Source organism: Artibeus jamaicensis, unplaced genomic scaffold (genome assembly GCF_021234435.1).
Source record: "Artibeus jamaicensis isolate MK-2021 breed Jamaican fruit bat unplaced genomic scaffold, CSHL_Jam_final contig_718, whole genome shotgun sequence".
NCBI lineage: Eukaryota > Metazoa > Chordata > Mammalia > Chiroptera > Phyllostomidae > Artibeus > Artibeus jamaicensis.
The window spans coordinates 6,611,561-6,627,581 of record NW_026521936.1 but is presented as its reverse complement, the minus strand read 5'-3'; the positions used below and the strand labels follow the sequence as shown (position 1 = coordinate 6,627,581).

The following is a 16,021-nucleotide window of genomic DNA, read 5'->3' as shown; positions in this document are numbered from 1 at the left end:
TGTTACCAGTGTTACTGATTGTTTTGTTAACTGTGTTTCTTTCCACGTCTAGGTACTCCACCTGGAAAAGCAAGACAGGTCTCCGGACCACCAACACTCAGCTCAAGTAAAGCGACCCTCAGTTTCCAAAGAAGGGAGGAAAATATCTGTCCGGTCTCAGATGTCTGGGTCACCAGGCGCTGGTGACAGCAGCCCGGCCCCGTCCACACCCGTCATTGGGGGCGCTTTGAAGCCTGGCCTGGAGGAGAGAGCCCCGCCTGCAGAGGCCAGCCCTCAGGGGCCATGGGACCTGGGCCGAAGCTCCTCCAGCCTGCAGGTCGGCGCCACCTGCTCCCCCAGCCACGTCTTTGTCAAGGAGCCCACCCCCAGCATAGCCTCGGACATATCGCTGCCCATCGCCACGCAGGAGCTTCGGCAGAGGCTTCGGCAGCTTGAGAAGTAACTAGACACACACTTTGCTCTTGCTGAGTCGCCACATGCCCCATGTGCTGTGGAGGCGCCGGCTTACGGCTTACCGCAGCTAAAGGAGCTTGGGGGCGGTGCCCTTGCAAAGTGAAGCATGCCATTTCCCAGGGCCCGGGCTCACTTAAGCGTTAGAATGCGGTGGGGAATTGGGTCCCATGAACACAGGGGCTGTGGCATTCCTGCACGCCTGTCCTCAGACCAGAGGCAGAGTCCAGAGCTGACCTGCTGCTGCCCCTGACCATGGCGACTGGCGCCTTGTGCAGGGTTAGGGCCTCCTCTTTTCTTCTCTTCACTCAGCACCCCGCTGCTGGCCCCCAGCTGCTGCTTGTCTGTCTTTGGATATTGGTGTTGACTTCTTAAAACCCCATGGTTCCTAGAGGAAACCACAGTCTGCAGGCACCAGAAGCTTCAGATGTTAGCCTTTCCTCTCAGCAGAAGGAAGTTGCCCTGGAGATAGCTCTTTCTCTTGGTGGTGCTGAGAGCGGCGTGAGGAGCAACCGGGGGGCAGAGGGGAGACGTGTGCTGCCGGTGTCAGGGTGCAGGCACAGGTCTGTCTTTCCCGTGACCGCATCCAAGATGCTTGTCTCCTTGGCACCTGCTCACATCCACTCTTTTGTGAAAAAGAAATCAGTCCCTCCTCCTCTCTTGCTCTAGAAGAAAGTAGAATTTTAATAAGAAACCACTTTTTCTGAGGAGCTGACTTTGGGGAGCAGCCGAGATAGTCTTGGGGGACTGCCTTTGTTAGAGTCTGTGCTTTGACCTCAAGAGAGAGAAACATTGAAGGGGACGTTGCAGTGTCATCAGATGTCCTGTGGGTGAACCACAGAGCCAGGGACTGGTGTGGGTTTTGAGAAAGGGTACGTAGATTTGGGCCGCCACAGGCCCGAAGACCAGAGAACCAGGGTTTGTAGTCGGGAGTCCCCCGTGTCTCGTTTTACTTCGGACCCTAAATGGAAAACTGCCGGTTTCGAATAATTACGTTACACCAGCCTTCCACTGAAGCAGGGGCGTAACGGGTTGGTTTATGCTCAGAGGTTCGAAGGTGTCTAGGTGATCCGATGCTCTCCAGTCCGCACTCGTGAGCGTGACCGTTCTGTGCTGTCGTGGGGATGCGGGGCCTGGGGCGGCTGTGACCCCTGCTTTGTTTCCTCAGCGGGACGACGCTGGGACAGTCTCCGCTGGGGCAGATCCAGCTGACCATCCGGCACAGCTCGCAGAGAAACAAGCTGGTGGTGGTGGTGCACGCCTGCAGGTGAGCGGCGCCGGCCTGCCTCGGGCGGCCTCTCAGGGGCTCCCTGCGCGGTGATCCTGGAGTTTGGCTTTGATTCTGGGTCCCTCTCTGGGTCGGTTCCTACCCTTCACCACCACTCGGCGGCTCTCCCTCGGGCTGTGGGTGTGCAGATGGTCGGTTACTGGCACTGGACAACAAACATGTTTGCTCTTTGAATTTTTGATTTTCAGAGGGGGAAGGGAGGGAGAAAGAGATGAGACAAGCATTGATGTGAGAGAGAAACATCGATCGGTTGCCTTCTGTACGCACTTCAACCAGGCACCGAACCCGCACCCCAGGCCTGTGCCCCGACCGGAAGTCGAACAGGCGGCCTTTTGGTTGGCGGGAGGATACCCAGCTGAGCCACACTGGCCGGGGCACATACTTTTATTGCAGTGTTTGGGGGGTATTAAGTTTTGAGGAGTAGTAAATTTACATAAATTCAGAGGGGCCAGAAGTTGACGGGTCACAACAGGCACCGCTGTTGCCTTTCGAGGAAGTGAGTGTCCCACCACCCACGGCCCCCGAGACCTCCCCACGGTCGGGAAGGGCCAGTGTTCGTGTGCTGTGTTCCAACTCAGAGGGTGTGACCGAAGGGACGGTGTGCTTTGTGTGTTTGACTGAGGATGGTGGTCGGGAGAGGTTTTCCTTTACGTGACTTGTCTATCTTCGTAGCGATTGTGATATAAGTGTGTTTATGTAAGTGTATGGACCTTACGAAAAGCTGTCGGAAACAGAACAATAAGATCGGTGGTGTTTAGAAACATGACTGCATAAATGTAGAGTTCCCTTCAGCACATACGATCAAGCCCCTTACATAACCTTGCTACTGAGAGAGTCGCTGTGCCGATGGGAACTGGAGGCTGTTTCTGAGACCGGCAATGGGACCGTCCCCAGCTAGGTTCCCAGTCGGTCAGTGAGTGAGTAACTCGAAGTGGCTGCATGTGACTGGTCCAAACAGCAGTTAAGTCCCTGTGGCATGTCTCTGGTCTTAAAGACATCGCCAAACTCCTGGAGCAAAGACCCAAAGCACTTCTAATGTTGAACATCGAGATAGATGCACGCTCCACATGTGTTTAAGGAAGATGAATAGAAACAAATGGGATCGTAATTTTCCAACCTACTCCTCCCAGTTTTGGGTCACCAGTGACTAGAGCCTTTGCTGGCAGCTCAGGGCACACGGTGGGAACAGCCCTGGACAGGATGCCCTTCCATCGGGGGGCCACTCAGGCCTGCACAGCACCCAGACTGTCTGGACTCTCCGGGGTCCCCATGGAAGACTCAGGAGGACGTGCAACGAGTGTTTTTCTTGTGAACATCATCACAAAATGACGTTACTTGAGGACTGGCTGTAGTACATTTGAATGTGGCACTGATTGTCGCTGTTGTAGACTCTGATGTCTGGGGTTCTCTGCTTTGCATTACAAGGAATCTCATCGCCTTCTCCGAAGACGGCTCCGACCCCTACGTCCGCATGTACTTGTTACCGGACAAGAGGAGGTCGGGAAGGAGGAAAACGCACGTGTCGAAAAAAACACTGAACCCTGTGTTTGATCAGAGGTATGGCCCTGACTCAGCCGACTGTCAGATTGAGTGAGGGAGGCCCAGTTGGAGCCCCACAGGGACTAAAGCCTGGGAGTCCACGCAGGGCTGAGACCAGGGTGGACACTGCCGGTGGGCGGGCGGGCGCAAGCAGGCTGAGACACGGGAGCACCGTGGGTTTTGGGCAGCAGCGATGAGCCGTAAACCTGGGTGGGGAGACTGGTAGGAATTGAAGAGCAAAGGAGGTTCAGAGCAAAACTGAGGATATTAAAATACATGTTTTTTAAAATGATAAATCTGCAATATCTTAAAATATAACATTCGTATGAAAAACAGCTGGTTTCCAAAACAATTTAAAGATTGATGAAGAGAATGGCATAATCGTCTTAGGTTTTCACGAACCTCTTTCACAGTTAGGCCTCAAAGAGGCCCCTTCCCACCCCTGTGGCTTGTCTGGGGTGGCGGCCCCAGGGCCCAGGGCTGGCACCTCATGTTTGTCAGTGTTCCTGCTTAGCAGCAGCACTGAAGACTTTGAGCTCCCAGGTTTGGGTCTCTAGCTGTGGCAGCTCCGTGGGAGGGTTGGCCACATCTCAGCCATGTGCCCCCCAGGCCACGGGCCCTCAGTCCTCCAGTTTGCCAGAGACCCCGAGGCACGGGGGCCACACACCAGTGGGTTACGACGACTTGCTTCCCCGAAGGCACTTCAGTTTGCAGCATCTGACTTCAGCCACTGGAAAGCACAGAGTAGATGGTTCCTATGGTGAAACCAGATCACAGAGCACTTTGGATCAGTTCACCCAGGCTTTGAAGCTGCTCGAAACCATGGAAAATGCTTTGATTCTGTGATTTCATGAAACCCCAGACCCAAACAAATAGCACGAGAATCCCGTTTCATGGTGACAGACGTGTAGTAGCATTTGGAGGGGTCTCGCAGGCATAAACGTCACGTTTAGTTACGATGAGTTGCAGCAGGATCATGGAGAAATCGCAGGAAGGCCCCGTTTCTCCCCCAGCTTCGATTTCAGCGTTTCCTTACCGGATGTGCAGAGGAGGACACTGGACGTTGCTGTGAAGAACAGCGGCGGCTTCCTGTCCAAAGACAAGGGGCTGCTCGGCAAAGTAAGTTTGAGAAAACCCTTGGTGGGTCCCCACACTTTGTGAAAATTCAGCAGTCCCCGACATGTGTGTGGGGTGCACTTCTCTGTGATCGACACTTACTGATGAAACCACGGTCCGGTTGACACTGAAATCAGCTGACACCCGTACGTTGTGGAGATGTTGTTTCGTTGTTTTCGTGTGTTCAGTGTCGGCGTGTTAGTCACACTAATGCCATGCACTTGTAGTGGAAGAAAGGTTCATTTTTCAAGTACCACAATGAAAGAAAACCCCAAGGAGGGCTGTGCTCTTCCCAGTCTGCCTCTCCAACTAACTGTGCTTGACCCTGACACATCACGGGCCTCGTTTCTCTGAACTCTTTCAGTCTTAGTCCCACCCACATGTAACTCCTATACGTCTCTGGTGAGGCGTGTGGGGGTGAAGGGGAGGAGAGGCTTGGGTGCAGGTGCCGTTTGTGGGCAGTCCTTGTCATCTGCGCTGCCCTCAGTGGCCCGGGAGCCTGTAGCCCTGACCCTGCCCTGACAGTTCACAGTGACTGGACCTAAAGACCAACGTGCTCAGGAAGGACCGCTTGGCCAGGGTCGACCACCTGCTAGTTCACAGGTGCTCCCTGGGGTAGAGCTGTCTGGAAAATGAGAGGCTGAAAATAAAGGAGAGCTGCACACAGCAGCCGGAGGGAGACAGGACGAGGCTGGGGAGATGGGGGGGGCGGGGGGCGGCGCCCAAGGGGCACCGTTAGCCTGTGCTCACTGACGCTCTCTGACCCACAGGTGCTGGTTGCTCTGGCGTCGGACGAGCTCGCCAAAGGCTGGACCCAGTGGTGAGTGTCCCGGTGCCGGCGGCAAGCCTCGAGGCAGAGAGCCCCCGCCTGCTTGCTGACACTGTCCCCCTGACCGCCTGTCTGCCCTCCTCTCCCCGTGCTCTCAGGTATGACCTCACGGAAGACGGGATGAGACCACACGTGGTGACGTAGGCCGCGCCGGGCCCGTCGCGCTCCCTGGTGTGTCGGCCCCGCCCTGCGCGCAGGAAGGCACCCGCCCCCACTCACCGACGCTATTTTTATACTTCTTGTTCTTCGCTGGACATGCCTTACTCGTTTTATAAAACGTGGACATTTGAGGCATATTTGGCCGATGTTATTGTTCAGTTTTGTGTGTTTGACTCCCTCCAGTGTGTCAGCAGCTGTCACAGCCCCTAGTAGGGCAGCAGGCACCGGTGGGTGGGGGAAGCTGTCTGTCTGGGAGGCGGGTCCGAGTGTGAGCTTTGTTGTCGCCTCGTTTTGTGTGTCCCTGGGGCGCACCGTGCCATGTAAATAGACTCTATTTTTTATAATCTCTACGTGCTGGTTTGAATTCAGAAGAAAATGGCTTAAGGAAATATATATATTTTCTTCTAAATTCTTATGACAAATAATCATTTTTGTCTTTGCAGGAAAAAGTTTTCAGTGACTTATTTTGTGCTGCTTATTTTTTAAAAGAAAAGCTGAAAGATTATGAAATATTAGTATATTTCTGTCCACTATCAATGAAAGAAAGTATTAAAACTATTAACACTTCCGTGACCACGAAGATGCGTTACTGAGAAGCTGCAGTGCTTGTAAGGGCGAAGGCGGTGCAGCTGAGCTGCATAAACCATTATGGGGGCTGCTGGAGGGTTCCACAGTCACAGTGTACTGATCTGAAACACCTTACATAAAGTGGAGACGTTGGAAGTTTTTAACTGCTTGTCGTAACTTGTTCATGAAGTAGTGCAACGACACACAACTGCACTTTTTTTAAAACGCAACCCAGATGGTCAGGGTCCGTGCGAGGCTGTGGTGCAGTAGCGCTGGTAATTGCCCGTGTTTCCTGGCCTGTGAGGGGAGACCAGCTCCCACTGCCACCCTGCAGGCTGCCAGGTCGGCTGGGGTAAGCAGACGGGGAGGGGCTTCTCCCGATCGCTGCTGCACCCACTCCTCAGTGTGGCACGGGCGAACACAGGATGGGGCCTGAGCTGGCTCTCGGTTCCATTCTGCCCTCATGCCGGGCCCCCCAGGACCCAGGGTGCCAGCAGCTGGCATTTGGGGGCGACTCCGCTTCCTGGGTTTCCAAAGTTACTTCCTACCAACTGATATCAGTATCACAACATTGTCACACAGTTTTTACTTTGGAATATATTTTTCTCACTAGATTATTAAAAGCATGCTTTGTATCCCTTCGAGTGTCAGTGGCCGTGTCCTGAGCCGTGTGTGTGGGTCCGTGGAGGATGCACACGTGCAGAGAACGTGCTGCGTGCCTTCGGACTGTGAGAACCCCTAGAGTTCAGTGATGCGTCGGGCAAGGAGCTCTGGGACTGAGGTGTGCACTCTCACCGCCAAGCACCTCGTGGCCCCGGGCTGCTCAGACTGGGCTGCCCAGGTGCCCGTGTGGCCGCCTGCCACCCCGCACACCACTGCCCTTCAGGGCTTTTGGCTCTTTCCCCTTTGCTCCTGAACTGTGGGGGTGGTGATGCTGGAGCTGCCTGTTTCACAGCGCATTTCAGGTTGTCGAAAAGACCCATCCGGTCCCACGGTCTCCTGTGTGGTGTGCAGGGGGAAGCTTACAAGCATCCTGGTAACACGTGAACTTGTGCGCACACAGGGCACACGGCTGGTATTTTAGCAGCTGGAGAAGGACTGGACATTACTCAGTCCGGTTCCCTGCCCGTGACGTGTGGTTTATTGAAGACATTTCTAACATCAGGTCTGTGAAAGGGATCAATAAGGCAGAAACGCTCACTGGGATTCAGCGCATCAATAATTTCTACCAACATCTTAAAACTTCTGGCTTTTGCAGCTTCAACCATTCAATGTGTATTTTACTTGATGGATTGTTTATTTTAAGCAATTGGGTGAAATAAACATAACATGAGGCAAAAAATCCAAACAAAGCTTGTTGGCCACAGGATGCCTGCCCCCTGAGAATGGCCACCTGCAGGTTCCCAGGCCTCTCACAGGGAAGGAGCAGAGGAAGGGTGGTTCTGAGGGGCTGAAACACCTCGCCGATGTGATTCTGACTTAATTTGGTGACAAGAGTGTTCAAAGGGAAGCTCTCATTTCCATGGGGAAGCATAAGAACCACCAGGGAGGCCTGACTTGGTGCTGCAGGGCCCTGGCGATGCAGGAGGCTCCGGGCCCTCAGAATGCTCACTTCTAGTTCCTTCTGGTTGATTCACCTGGGAAAGGGTATTAAGCTTTTCCACATTGAGCCAAAGCAGTGCAGGGACACGTGCTTAACTGAATTTGAATTCCCTTTTGGTTGTCCGTGTGGGTTGCTAGTCCTGTGCCTTAAAACACAGAAGTACAAATGTGTTGTTTTCAAACTTCAGATGAAAACAGGCCCTTGTAGAGTTGCCCTTCTGTACTGCGAGAATTCCTGCCACAGACGCCCTGCATCCAGAGCCGGTCCCTGCCTTCTCGGGAACCTGCACCAACGGCAGCTCTGTGTACACACGCAACTCTGGGTGTGCCCAAGACTGCGGCTGTCACTCTGCCCTCCCCCCGGGGTCCCTGCTGCCAGTGGGAAGCTGCAGCAGGTGTTCTGCTGGGTGGAGAGGGTCCACTGTATCAGCTGAGGTCTCGTGACAGCACACATATGTGTTCAATAAAACTTTCACGTCAGCTCACTTGTGACTTGTTCCTCCTTTGTCTTTTGAAATGAAAATTCCAGTGTGGGACCCTCATCCTCTGACAAGTGAGTGCAGGATACTGTTTGTTAGCTCTCTGTGACCTATTCCATTTTCAAAAGCACCACCTCTGGTGGCTGCAGTCACTCGCTCCTCTTTTTCCATCCTAGTCAGACCCTCATCCACCCACCTCAGACTCTGAGTTTTGGAAACCACTCTTCTGGAAGATGATTGTGAGCAGAAAATATGGTCCTCACACGTGCCTTACATCCAAAGCACCGATAAGTAACGAAGCAGAGGCTGTTCTGAACACTGGAGGGGAAACACTGGTGTGTCCACTGCTGAGGTTGGGGCGACTGTCACCTTTGTCTGCCGGGCACTGGCTGGGCAGGGCCTTCCCTGAGCACCGAGAGCAGCAGCGGGAGAATTCGAGTTGCTTCATTACAGGGGCCACAAAAGGAAAACGGAAGCCATCACCTGAAACTCCAGCTCCCCAGTGGCTTCTAATCGGGGGTTTTAAAGGAAAAGAATCATGAGTAAGGGGCTTGGGCTCCGTGGGCTCTGCTGATCAGTCAGCTCTTGTCAACTTCAGAAACTCCCTTTGTCTGATTTATGTCACTCTCGGCAGCACCCTGTCCAGGGCCTCGTGACTGTGGTCAGGTAGTCTTCCTGCTTAGAGTTCTGCAAGGCATCTTAGGACTCTGAGCACTATTACCTTAACAGAATAAAACAAAGCTGCAAGTCTTGTGCTTAGCAGGCTACGTTCTTCTATTGTCTTAAGCAAAGTGTATCCAAAGTGTATTGTTACATCTTCCTCCTCACTTGCCCCACAGGCAGGTTTCTAGGCTCCAGCATAGGACTGCCTAACATGCAGCTAAGAAGGGCTAATTTAATAATTTTAAGTAAAAGCTAAATTCTAGTTTGCCTAGTCCTTTAGGATGGGCTGTCAGTTTCAATTCCAGTGGGTCCTGCCCTGGGCCCCTTGCCCACTGTCCATGTCTGAGCCTTGTTCCTTTTCATGGCTGAGTGATACTCCAGGGTTTGGATAGACCCCTGGTGTTTGTCCATCTGTCTATTGGAGGACGTTGGGTTGTGTCCACCTTTTGGGAGGATGGTGAGCTTGTCCTGTGTTGGGGGTCTGGCTCAGAGGGATGCTGACAAGGCACCTTGCCCCACAGACGGTCACTGGGGCTCAGCGTGACCTGGGCACATTGGCATTTTGGACTGTATGTTTGTGTCACAGACTCCTCCCCATTTTCTGAGATTGAGTTCTAACCTTTATGATGGGAGCACCTGGGGGCTCTAATACCAATTAAAAAATACACTCAATTCTACCCGTCAATCGTCTGACCTAATTGGCCTGGAGAAGGCCTAAACTTTATACCCTTTTTTTAAAAAAAAGACTTTATGCATTTTTTTTTTTTAGAGAGGGAGAAGAGAAAGAGGGAGAGAAACATCAGTGTGCTTGCCTCTCATGGACCCCCTACTGGGGAACTGGCCTGTGACCCAGGCATGTGTTCTGACTGGGGATCAAACAAGCAGCCCTTTGGTTCACAGGCTGAAGGTCAGTCCACTGAACCACACCAGCCATGGGGTAGGCAGGCCTCTTATTATATGCAGCTCAAGGTACTCTTAATGGGCTGTGGCTGATAATGCTTACCCTTGACCGCCTATCTCCCTCCTTGAGTTACCCTGCTCTGAGGTGGTCTTCCCAGGAGGTGCTGCCCTCCCCAAGGACCAGGAGGAAGAGGAAGGTCGATAGCTCACTTTTCCCCTTCAATCTTCCCAAGGTTGTCATGTCAGGAGGCACATGCAGATTCCTGAAGGAAAGGTGGGGAATGGTGTTGAGGAACTACAGCCCAGGGAGGTGAAGGATGAACACCAAAGAGCCCTGGTCTGTTGTGCGCCCAGCTCACCTGTCTCTCACCTCACTCCGCCTTGAGTCCGCTTGCACCAAAGAGGGGCAGACAGAAGGAGGCGCTCCTACAGCAGACGCCCAGCCTCCCCTCCCTGCTCCGCCCCTCCCCCTGTTCCCCTGACAGGGTCACTCAATCTGGGGCATAGCAGGTGTCCTGCAGAACCCTTTGGCCCAGCTCCCAGAGGTAGAGAGGCCTCTGTAGGGTTCTCAGAGGTGTGGGCCTCAAGCTTCCAATTACTTCTGCTTTTTCCATAATTGTTTGAAGACATTCACATTTCCCAGTTCAAACTTTTAGAGATGGTACAGTGTAAAACCACAAAAAGGAAGGAAATGTCTCTGCAGCTACCTCCTGATTAGCCAGGAGCCCCTCTTTCTCGGAATCCATGACTCAAGCTGTGGGGTAGTGTCCTGTTTAGCTCTCTAGGTGGCCAGGGACAGACAGCCCAGCCCTACTCTGCCCCACCCTGTGGGTTACACCCAGAGTTCCTGAGAAGTGCTCCTTCAAATCAGCCCTATATGAAGTGTTTAAATTTTAAGCTAGTGGCCAGCTCTTATAGCTCGTTTCCCCAGTCACAATTATGATTAGGTTACACACTTTGTATTTTTTTTATTCCGCAGAAAATATTTCTGGAAGGGTATTAAGGAAAAGGATAACAGTGGTTTCCTTTGAGTTTGAGCCATGTGACTGTTACTTGCCCAATAAAAATAAATTTTTTCAAAAATTGAACTTTATACTTGGTTTATTACCGAAGATATTATTTTAGCCAGATTTATAGCCTTTCCTGTATATATTGCAAACAGCTTCAGCCTTAGTTTATGTTGCTTTGCCATAGGGTCTTGTTTTAATTCTATAAAAATCTTTTCTCATTGCCACGTTGTAAGATGTTTTTTGTTTTTTTTTTAATCCTCACTAGACATTTTTCCCTTGCTTTTAGAGAGAGAGGAAGAAGGAGAGAGAGAGAGAAATCAATGTGAGGGAGAAGGGTCACAGGTTCCATTCCTGGTCAGGGCGCGTGCCCGGGTCACGGGGTAGGTCCCTCACAGGACAGGTGGGTGTAAGAGGTGGCCGACTGGTGTTTCTCACATCCATGTTTCCCTCCCTCCCGTCTCTAAAAATAAATAAAAGTCAAAAAAATAAAAAATGTATCGACAAAAGTGCCTTGAAATGAAAAAGTAACTGATATAGTTAATAGCAACATAATGTATCTGGGTAAGGTCTTGGTAAACTCCCTGGAATTTGAAAAAGTGAATGATTTCAAGTGACTGGATAAGAAAAATCTGTGAAATTCAGGTTGTTTCCAAGTTTTTGCTTTCAACAAAAAGTGAAGGAAAGCCCAATCAAGTTATTAGCTGATACAAATGGAATTAATGGAAATTAACGATAGTGTGTGATTTTTGGTATTTTACTAAAATATGTTTAAGGAATTGTGTGATGTTGCTATTAATGTATTTTCTGTTGCCTTTATTTATGTGAACAAGTTTTCTCTGTATTTACATCTATACACATGAAGAATCAGAGTATTCAGCCTGGGAAACAAATTGATTTTTAAAAGTCTTAAGCATAGCATTAAGAAGTGTGCTTCAAAAAATTTTTAGTTTCAAATTTAATCAATACTTACAATTTATATGGTTTTGATTTTTTATCCCTGACACATGTGAAAGTTGTCAAATATACAGCATTATGGCCACAGGATACTAAAATATCGATTTTTATATATAATATTTTGCTAGAGACGTGATTCACAGAGCCCAGCAAAATACACTACATGAGAAGTAGATTCAGAGGGAGACACGAGTGTCCCCTTGCGGCAGTACTCAGATTTCATTGCATATATGTAGACGGACGTCACAACTTTATTTGAAGTCCATGTTTGTATGCAGTCCATGTTTGCAGTCCAATTATGTCAAAAACTGCATTCGTTTAAGCCAACGGTAAAACTAATTTTGATATCAGGGTAAGAATGCCAGGATCCTAGCTGGCGCAGAAAAGGCGGGGCCGGAGCCTGCCACTGGGGTTGGGCACCCGCGGGAACGCGGCGTGTGGGCGGAGCTCGTAGGCGGGGCCGGGGGTGCGGGACGGAGCTTGTGGGCGGGGCAAGGCATGGTTGGAGGCGTGCGCTCCCGACTGGCCCCACCCAGGTGCGCCTGGCTCTCGCGAGAGCAACGCTTGGTGACGCGCGAGCGAGAGGAACGCGTCGCGCGCGCGGGCGGGCGGTTTTGAATCTGGTCCGAGCGCGGGAAACGGCGGTTCCCGAGGACAAGGTGAGCTCCGGGAGTGCTGGGCGGCAAAGGGCTCGGGGCCAGGGGCTGGGCAACGGCGGGGGTGGGGCGGGTCGAGCGTCCAATAACGCACGCCGGGCGTGGGCCGCGTCCGAACCCTTGGCCCATCTGGTATCTCTGAGGAGGCTGGACAAAGGTGGGCACAGGTGCCTGGGCGCATGACGCCCCATCTTCCCCCGTGAGTGTCCCGGAGAGGATCAGCCCCGCTTTGTGCCCAGGGGAACCCGCTGTCAGGCATCTCCATCCTGAGGTGTACGGTTTGCCGAGGTGGGCTCTCTGTTCCCGGGAGGATGGGGCGCCTCCCGCAGGTGGTGCCGGACGTCGCTTGGGAGACGGGGAGCCCTGGGGAGCCTCCCAGGTCCGCGCACGGAGGGACCAGCGCCGCAGGGCCGCTCGCGGTGGCGGCGGCTGAGGGCCAGGCGCTCCCCTGTCACCGCGTGGGCGGAGCAGGGCCCTCGGCTGGGACGGGGGCCGCGCGCTCTCCGCGAGGGACCCACCGGTGGAGGCGCGATTCCTCGTGCTTGGTCGCATCTTTGGGCATGTTGTTTTCAAAGCGGTGAATTGGTATCAGCCACTGTTAGTCATCAGCCGCGGGCGCCTCCCCTGCTAGGCTGCAGGAAGTTCACTCCGGGCCCCACCAGCTGAGCGAGGAGGGGCCCGACCTCGCTGGTGTCTGCGTGGGGAGATTACTTTCTTCTCTTGTTGGTGCGATCTAGACCCTCAAATCTGGGGCGCAGTGTTTGACTTGGCTCCTTGTCCCTCTGATTGTTGCCTTTGGTACCAGTGATTTTCCATATTGCTCTGCGTGCAACGGAACAGGTTTTCGTTGAATACATTTTTTAAGGAAGGAGTTCTGTTGCATATAGGAAGCACATGAAAGTAGGCTTATGGCGCCACTGTGGCCTTTGCAAGTTACTAAAGCTGCTCTGATCAGTCACAACTTACCTGCTTTTTTTCCACACGAACAACGGAAAACCCAATCCTGCACGTCCCACCCTCTGGCTCTGACTTTGTCCTTGCGGGGGCGGAGGGTGCCTTTCACCTGGGGCCCCACTAGCGCAGGTGGTGTCCCTGGAAACAGGAGGTGGCTCAGCCCCAGGCCTCCTGGCTGACTCCCTCTGGTGGGAGCTGCGCGCTGGTTGGGCACGCCTGTGCTCCTGCTAACGAGGTCCGGGGAGACCCAGTGCCACATTGGAAAACAAGCGGAGGTGTCAGCGGTCTTCAGGCCTCCCCACAAGCAGCCTGCCCTGTAGGCGCTGACCTGCAGAGGACTGGGGAGGGTCTGAGGGGCATCCTGCTCCTTCACAGGCAGTTTCATTAACAGCTGGTAGTATAACACTGTCATGTTGATACTGTGAAAACAAGACAGTTCTTTTCTATATATAACTTGTTTTGTGTCAGAATATTGTTAGACACTGTCCACCGTAAGTGGTAGAGGGATTCCTTTGCAGTTTTGGATGTTAGTACCAAATGACACCTTGGAGGAGAAGATACATTTGCAGATGTAAATTTCCTGTGCTTGTATTTTCCACTAGGGTTACAGACTAAATGCCGGAGGATACACAGTTTCGTCTGTCATGGAAAGACGTGAAGTATTTGTTCAGGCAGTGTCTAAGGACCTGATTGGAGAATTTTTGCAGTTCATTCAATCTGATGTAAGTTTTATTGTTTAGCTTTGTTGTGATTTTTGACTGTTAATGTAAAACATTTCTCTAAAATTATGTTTATAAATGAAACATCTCCGTGAATCCTTAGGGACCAAGTTTGAAGAAAATAAACTGTATGAATATAGACCTGCTGATGGATAACTACTCACAAACTGCCTTTCCTGCTTTCTGTTAAGAGAGATGCTGTAAAGATGCTAAGTAAGGTAGTACACTGTGCTTCTGTTTACTTAGTAAACATTTATTGCTCTATTCTGCATGCATGGTGGCATGCTGAAGAAGACAAGACATTCCTTTTTTTCTCAGGTTATTTGCAGCGTTGTGGGTCCAGGCCTGGACATACAGCAGGGAAAGGGGCAAGGGCGGGGCAGGGACTGCTTCCCATCCGCACACAAAGGCCATGGGAACTAAGCTCTGGAAGGTCCATAGAAGTCAGCATGTCAAAGTCATGTTGCATTTGAGCCTGAAGGTTTGGCAGGGGTAGAGTGTAGAAGTGCAGGGTGAGGAAGAGGGCAGGAGCTGAGCCCTGGCTTTCTTTACCATGTGAAGGTGTCGAGACTTCACTTATCCTGAGAGGCATGGGGCCTTCGAGCCGACAGTGCTTTGCCTGCAAGAGAACAAAGAAGAGAAAACAAGTGGGGCAGAAAGGGAGAGATACAAAAAAATCAGAGCTGCCCTTTGGGAATAACCCTTTGGCTGCACATGGAAAACAGATTGAAGAGAGGTCCACGAGAGACTGAGAGCAGGGGGCAGAGGCCATGCCCCTTCTAATGGTGGTGGAATTAGGACATGGAAATGGGAAGGTGTGAGTGTCTTATGAGCTGGCCAATGGGGTGTGCCAGCATCGTGGATTGATGAGACATAGGCCAGGTAAGGGCCCAGGGGGGTCCCTGGTTTCTAACCTTAGAGCCATTCAGCAAGGTCTTGAAATCTTGTGGACAGAGAGCAGATTTTGGGGAGGAGATGGCTCAATTTTGGCTGTGTGGAATGGCTACCAAGGGAATGTACACAGGACACATCCCATAAGTAGATGGCAGGTATATCTGAAGCCGAGGCAAGGTCTGGGGTAGAGACAAACTTGAGTGTCACCAGCTCCAACAGAAGGTTAGTCATGGGAGTGTGGGCGGGGGGGGGGGGGTGCCTGTATAGTGGAATAAAGGAAAAGGAGCCAAGCACAGGACCTGGAGGAACCTGAGGCGCTGACTCCAGATACTGTGACCTTGGTCAGAAGATGGTGTGCTTGGCTCATTCATGATCACGTGTGAAAATCAGATTAGTGACAACTCAAAACTAGAGAGGAATCCAGTCTGTTGCTAGCAACGTACATGAAGTTATTTTTCTTTTTAAAAGAAATGAGCTAATAATATGATTCTGTATTACAAAACGGTGTTTAGTAAACTTAAAAATAACTGGCAGAAACTGTGGGCAGCACATCATCCTGGAGGTGTCTGTAAGGGAAAGTGTGTAGTCACGTGAGGTAGTCTGTGTGAGAGGTGCAGCACACGAGTGCTTTACAGCCTAAGCTGGCTGTTGCAAGCAGTGTACCATAGTGTTAACTAAAACCACAAACTAAATTGATGTGAAGCCATGTCAGTATTAATTTAAAATCTAAAGGCAAAAATTAGCATTTGGGTGGCACAGTCACTGCAGGTCTCCCTGGTGTCATGCTCCTGAGGCATCCATGGAGGTGCATTCACTCTTTCCAGCTGCCAGGTCTGTGTCCCGCGCCGCAGGCCCTGAGCTGTTCCCTCTGCTTGGCAGCAGACAGCTCGTGGAGGCTGCGTCAGCACCCCTGCCCCTGAGTCTTCAGCATCAGCTTAAGAGGTTTACTGACACTCACCTTGGCACCTCGGCCACCATGTAAACATGAAAACACGGAAATGAAAACATGCAGGACTGCACACCGCTTGGTTGTATCGAGTTAGTGGTAGGAAATACCACCTCGGAGGTCAGAGTAGTGGAACTACTGCAGTTTCACATGACCAGCCTGACCGAGAGCTAAAGAAAAGACTTGATTTGAGTCAGGTGGAAGCCTGCTGGGTGGGCTCCCCAGTGCCAGTCAGTTCCACTGCAGTGCGAGCAATGCGTGCGGTCCTGAAAACCACTGCTCTGCAGCTGGGCAGT

General features: G+C 51.8%; 2 protein-coding genes across 6 annotated transcripts in view; both read left to right on the top strand.

The window, feature by feature from the left end:
• Window positions 1-8,035, top strand: part of ESYT2 (extended synaptotagmin 2) — a 53,635-nt gene extending 45,600 nt beyond the window's left edge. For both annotated transcript variants that reach the window (XM_037131901.2, XM_037131902.2), the window contains 6 exons: window positions 53-438; window positions 1,619-1,717; window positions 3,164-3,295; window positions 4,291-4,396; window positions 5,164-5,213; window positions 5,321-8,035. In XM_037131901.2, the coding sequence (XP_036987796.2) occupies window positions 53-438; window positions 1,619-1,717; window positions 3,164-3,295; window positions 4,291-4,396; window positions 5,164-5,213; window positions 5,321-5,366 (819 nt within the window). In that variant the 3' untranslated portion in view covers window positions 5,367-8,035. The remainder of the gene's footprint in view (window positions 1-52; window positions 439-1,618; window positions 1,718-3,163; window positions 3,296-4,290; window positions 4,397-5,163; window positions 5,214-5,320) is intronic.
• Window positions 8,036-12,128: 4,093 nt separating this feature from the next.
• NCAPG2 (non-SMC condensin II complex subunit G2) overlaps window positions 12,129-16,021 on the top strand; it is a 56,798-nt gene continuing 52,905 nt past the window's right edge. For 2 of the 4 annotated variants that reach the window (XM_053671871.1, XM_037131962.2), the window contains exons 1-2: window positions 12,356-12,500; window positions 13,769-13,888. In XM_053671871.1, the coding sequence (XP_053527846.1) occupies window positions 13,811-13,888 (78 nt within the window). In that variant the 5' untranslated portion in view covers window positions 12,356-12,500; window positions 13,769-13,810. Of the gene's footprint in view, window positions 12,216-12,355; window positions 12,501-13,768; window positions 13,889-13,988; window positions 14,104-16,021 lie in introns of those variants that run through there. The other 2 variants (XM_037131964.2, XM_053671872.1) reach the window with 2 other exon arrangements.